This window comes from Caretta caretta, chromosome 8 (assembly GCF_965140235.1).
Source record: "Caretta caretta isolate rCarCar2 chromosome 8, rCarCar1.hap1, whole genome shotgun sequence".
In the NCBI taxonomy this organism is placed as follows: Eukaryota; Metazoa; Chordata; order Testudines; family Cheloniidae; genus Caretta; species Caretta caretta.
In genome coordinates, this window is record NC_134213.1 from 73938233 (window position 1) to 73943975 (window position 5743).

Here is a 5743-nt window from a genome sequence, read left to right on the forward strand (position 1 = left end):
GCTTGCTGTGTGCTCCACAATATCTGTGAGAGTAAGGGGGAGACGTTTATGGCGGGGTAGGAGGTTGAGGCAAATCGCCTAGCTGCTGGTTACGCGCAGCCAGACACCAGGGCTGTTAGAAGAGCACAGGAGGGCGCGGTACGCATCAGAGAAGCTTTGAAAACCAGTTTCATGACTGGCCAGGCTACGGTGTGAAAGTTCTGTTTGTTTCTCCTTGATGAAACCCCCCGCCCCTTGGTTCACTCTACTTCCCTGTAAGCTAACCACCTCCCCTCCTCCCTTTAATCATTGCTTGCAGAGGCAATAAAGTCATTTCTGCTTCACAGTCATGCATTCGTTATTCATTCATCACACAAATAGGGGGATGACTACCAAGGTATCCCAGGAGGGGTGGTGGAGGAGGGAAGGAAAATGCCACACAGCACTTTAAGCACAGCACTTTAAAAGTTTACAACTTTAAAATTTATTGAATGACAGCCTTCTTTTTTTTGGGCAATCCTCTGTGGTGGAGTGGCTGGTTGGCCGGAGGCCCCCCCACCGCGTTCTTGGGCGTCTGGGTGTGGAGACTATGGAACTTGGGGAGGAGGGCGATTGGTTACAGAGGGGCAGCAGTGGCAGTCTGTGCTCCAGCTGCCTTTGCTGCAGCTCAACCATACACTGGAGCATACTGGTTTGGTCCTGCAGCAGCCTCAGCATTGAATCCTGCCTCCTCTCATCACGCTGCCGCCACATTTGAGCTTCAGCCCTGTCTTCAGCCCGCCACTTACTCTCTTCAGCCCGCCACTTACTCTCTTCAGCCCTCCACCTCTCCTCCCGGTCATTTTGTGCTTTCCTGCACTCTGACATTATTTGCCTCCACGCATTCGTCTGTGCTCTGTCAGTGTGGGAGGACAGCATGAGCTCGGAGAACATTTCATCGCGAGTGCGTTTTTTTTTCTTTCTAAGCTTCACTAGCCTCTGGGAAGGAGAAGATCCTGTGATCATTGAAACACATGCAGCTGGTGGAGAAAAAAAAAGGGACAGCGGTATTTAAAAAGACACATTTTATAAAACAGTCGCTACACTCTTTCAGGGTAAACCTTGCTGTTAACATTACATACATAGCACATGTGCTTTCGTTACAAGGTCGCATTTTGCCTCCTCCCACCGCGTGACTACCCCCTCAACCTTCTCCCCTCCCTGTGGCTAACAGCGGGGAACATTTCTGTTTAGCCACAGGCAAACAGCCCAGCAGGAATGGGCTCCTCTGAGTGTCCCCTGAAGAAAAGCACTCTATTTCAACCAGGTGACCATGAATTATATCTCACTCTCCTGAGGATAACACAGAGAGATAAAGAACGGATTTTGATTGAATGCCAGCAAACATACACTGCAATGCTTTGTTCTACAGTGATTCCCGAGTACGTGTTACTGGCCTGGAGTGGTAAAGTGTCCTACCATGAAGGACGAAATAAGGCTGCCCTCCCCAGAAACCTTTTGCAAAGGCTTTAGGACTACATCTAGGAGAACCGCAAATGCCAGGGCAAAGTAATCCTTTCACATGCTTGCTTTTAAACCATGTATAGCATTTTAAAAGGTACACTCACCAGAGGTCCCTTCTCCGCCTGCTGGGTCCAGGAGGCAGCCTTGGGTGGGTTCGGGGAGTACTGGCTCCAGGTCTAGGGTGAGAAACAGTTCCTGGCTGTCGGGAAAACCGGTTTCTCCGCTTGCTTGCTGTGAGCTATCTACAACCTCCTCCTCCTCATCATCTTCTTCGTCCCCAAAACCTACTTCCGTATTGCCTCCATCTCCATTGAAGGAGTCAAACAACACGGCTGGGGTAGTGGTGGCTGAACCCCCTAAAATGGCATGCAGCTCATCATAGAAGCGGCATGTTTGGGGCTCTGACCCAGAGCGGCTGTTCGCCTCTCTGGTTTTCTGGTAGGCTTGCCTCAGCTCCTTCAGTTTCACGCGGCACTGCTTGGGGTCCCTGTTATGGCCTCTGTCCTTCATGCCCTAGGAGATTTTCAGAAAGGTTTTGGCATTTCGAAAACTGGAACGGAGTTCTGATAGCACGGATTCCTCTCCCCAAACAGCGATCAGATCCCGTACCTCCCGTTCGGTCCATGCTGGAGCTCTTTTGCGATTCTGGGACTCCATCATGGTCACCTGTGCTGATGAGCTCTGCATGGTCACCTGCAGCTTGCCACGCTGGCCAAACAGGAAATGAGATTCAAAAGTTCGCGGTTCTTTTCCTGTCTACCTGGCCAGTGCATCTGAGTTGAGAGCGCTGTCCAGAGCGGTCAGAATGGAGCACTCTGGGATAGCTCCCGGAGGCCAATACCATCGAATTGTGTCCACAGTACCCCAAATTCGAGCCGGCAACGTCGATTTAAGCACTAATCCACTTGTCAGGGGTGGAGTAAGGAAATCGATTTTAAGAGCCCTTTAAGTCAAAATAAAGGGCTTCATTGTGTGGACGGGTGCAGGTTTAAATCGATTTAACGCTGCTAAATTCGACCTAAAGTCCTAGTGTAGACCAGGGCTTAGTTAAGTTCTAGAATAGGTTACCAATCCTTATGGTTGGACAATTTTCCCCCCGAATATCCAACCTAAATTTCCCTGGCTGTAGATTAAGCAGATTACTTCTTGTCCTACCTTCAGTGGACATGGAGAACTTCAGGCAGGAGAAAAGCAGGCATGTCAAGTCTGCCTTCTCTAGTTTTGCTGGAGGACCTCTCGGGATCTCAGAGGATTTTCATTGCCATCTCTCACACATTAAATCGACAGAGTGAGGTCGGTGAATCATTAACAAAGAAGCCTTCCTCCCAGTTGTTAGTCACTGATGCTTAATAGGTGTTGCCAAAACAGAGTTTACCAGTTAAATAAAAATCCTCCACCTTCTTTTGGTGTAGACACATGCACAACTAGGCTGATGCAAACCAATTTTACATGGACCTAACTTTGTAGTGTAGACTAGACTTCAGCTGCTCAACATTCACTCACTTGACTTTTGTGATATTACCATTTCACTAATTAGGAACTGAATTTCTAATGTTAAAGAAAAAATAATTAAACCCAACCATGGACTTTTAGGTTGTCTTCGTATTAGGGTGACCAGGTGTCCCGATTTTACAGGGACGGTCACAATTTTTGGGTCTTTTTCTTATATAGGCTCCTATTACCCCCGCCATGTCCCGATTTTTCACACTTGCTGTCTGGTCACTCTACTTCGTACAAAGAACAAAAAGGATACAAGCCCATTTTCCTCTTCCCTCTTTCTTGGCAGATTGCCTTTAAGATTCTAAATCCACCATTGCCACATACAACTCATTAGAGAATTACCTTTTTGAAGAATTCAAGTTTACTGAAGCAGCCCAAATATCCTACTGTACTTTTCAGACCACTTATCCGCTACAATTCTTATGTAGAAAGTAAAGTTCCTGGGACCACTAATTCTACTGCAGCACTACTTTTCCCAGGAATCCAGTATTGGCTCAGAAATAGCAATTTCCTAAATGGTATATTGCCCTTCACAGAGAAGTTTTACATGACGTAAAAAGAATCGAATAAGAAATCTTCTATTATACAGAAAAATCTATAATCTATAGTTAATAGATGTCTTAATATTAACATGAATCTGTTAAAAGGGAACACTCTCAAGTTAGTGCACACCATAAGTCAGATCAATATATTTCAGCTTGAAACACATCAAAATCCAATGGAGCTAGAGAATATTAATAAGACATTCCTAAGTATCTAGGAAGGTATTAGAAACAAAAGATACACAGGCATTCATTGTTTCTTTCAACAGTTACTTATAATTTAATACTTTAATTTAAATATAATTTAATTTAATTCCTTCAACAAAACTTTTCACTTACCAATTAAACTGGTATCAGTAAAAACTACATCAAACTAAGAATGTCAGACAGGGGATCTGACCATTAGACAAGCAAAGTTATTTACAGCTCACTTTTTTGTCTCCTATTAGGGTGAAAATACTTTCAGCATATTACATTTCTAGCTTTCCTCATTAGAGGAATAGGAAATTGTAATAGGACTATGAAGAGGTTGAACTTGCCTCAATTTAACACTTACATACCAGTATAGTTTTCCAGATAGATACTGAGTGTACTAGCAAGCTCTCTCAAGGAGTAGTCACATTTCAAAAAGACAATGGTTTTCTTCTCCTGCTTTTCCCCCTCTTATCTTTGGACAACACAACACTGCCTTAGGAGTGGGCCATAAACCATCTTAGATTACAAGAGCATTTTTTCCATTCACTTGCTCTAAAGTAAACTGAATACATTAAGTATCACTTTCCTTAAAGATAATGCTGACTGACTTTAAGGTGGGAATGGTTTTTTTCTCCTAAATGAGAAGTTCAAAGCTAATTTCCTGCAGCCATGGCAGAGACTTTAATAGTACTCTGAGGTAGCCATTTGAAGTGACAGCCCTTATAATATAAACTATATGTAACTTGGCACTTATAGATCTCTTAATTCCAAAGCATGGTACAAACTAACTAATCAATAGAGACCCTTCAGGATGAACTCACACCTTCCTTTCAGACATTGTCAGGGTGAGTAGATTTCACATTCTCCTGGACTATTAATAAAAGTTTTTTGGTCCCAATAAAAGAGCGCAACAGTAGCCAACACCTTCCTTGGTCAAGCATCCAGATTTACAGGTACCCCACAACTTTTCAGCTAAAGTGGCTACTTTGGGATTTTGGGAGACTTACTAGCTCTAGCCATACACTGTTACTTGCAGGCATTACTAATATTGACCAATACTGAGACCAAGTATTGTACAAGGATTTAGTAATAATGATGAGGGCTACAACCAAAGACAAGATAGAGTTTGTCAAGGGGAATACGTTGGGGTCTACCAGCTACAAGGAGACTTGCTTCCTGACCCCAATGGCTCCATCGCCTACAGCTATCTGTATGAAATCCCCATCTGATATTTGCTGGGACATGGAGCACCCTAGACTACTGAGAAATTGTCATAATAAGGAAACACAAATGCAGCTAGGTTACCATTTATTTAGAGCAGGAAAAGAGGCTGCTGTATCAGAAAGGGCTGCTAGAATAAGTCTTGATGTACCTCCTCCAGTCAGATGAAGACCTGCAGTTTTATTATTATTTATTTAGAATAAAAAGAAATGACCAGATTCTATTCCAGTCGAGATTTGCTGCCATTAGATTACAGGATTGTCCTTTCAAACCTCAAAGGCCTTATTTTAAGCAGTTTTACTCAAACTTTGAGCCTTCCCCAGCGCCAAGCAGTCTGCTGTATGTACTGGTTGAAATGCCATACTCCTTCCTCCAGCAAAAGTCCCAGTGAGTAAGGACAGTAGCACTTGAGCTTCTGAGTTTATTCAGCAAGGTCACCAGTTAACTTTCCAGACTTCCTACAATTCACTAGCTTTTCTTCCCCTTCAAGGCCAGAGATCTGGCAGATCCTCAACATATCTCTTCAGCAGCAAGAGCAGGTTTTTCAAAGCAGATCCCTCCCTCCATGCTTCTCTTTTAATTTCACCCTTATTTTTAATAACCTGTCTTGACACAACACCCTTCCCTTATTTAACTCATATTTTTGGATGAGTAACACTAGTCTCCAATAGTACGTGTTATCTAAAAAGAGGACGTATACAAAATAAGTAATGTGATGCTGGAGAAAAGAGGGAATCTGATGACCAAGTCTGACTCTCATGCTCTCACAGCTATTTATAGATTCCAAGATTGTTTCAACTTTC

The 5743-nt window shown here is 43.6% G+C and overlaps 1 protein-coding gene across 1 annotated transcript; it reads right to left on the reverse strand.

The window, feature by feature from the left end:
- Positions 1-420: 420 nt before the first annotated feature.
- On the reverse strand, positions 421-3470 carry LOC142073113 (uncharacterized). The gene is made up of 2 exons (XM_075131979.1): positions 1587-3470; positions 421-998 (listed from the first exon to the last, which is right to left on the reverse strand). The coding sequence occupies exons 1-2, from the start codon at positions 1990-1992 to the stop codon at positions 457-459; spliced, it is 948 nt and encodes a 315-aa protein (XP_074988080.1). The 5' UTR covers positions 1993-3470; the 3' UTR covers positions 421-456.
- Positions 3471-5743: the final 2273 nt, after the last annotated feature.

Bases quoted from the DNA above. Each gene is read 5' to 3' on its own strand.
- LOC142073113 (XM_075131979.1), bottom strand. From the start codon at position 1,992: ATGAAGGACAGAGGCCATAACAGGGACCCCAAGCAGTGCCGCGTGAAA. The intron at 999-1,586 runs GTGAGTGTACCT...TTTCTCCACCAG, and splicing joins AGGCGGAGAAGGGACCTCTG to CTGCATGTGTTTCAATGATC.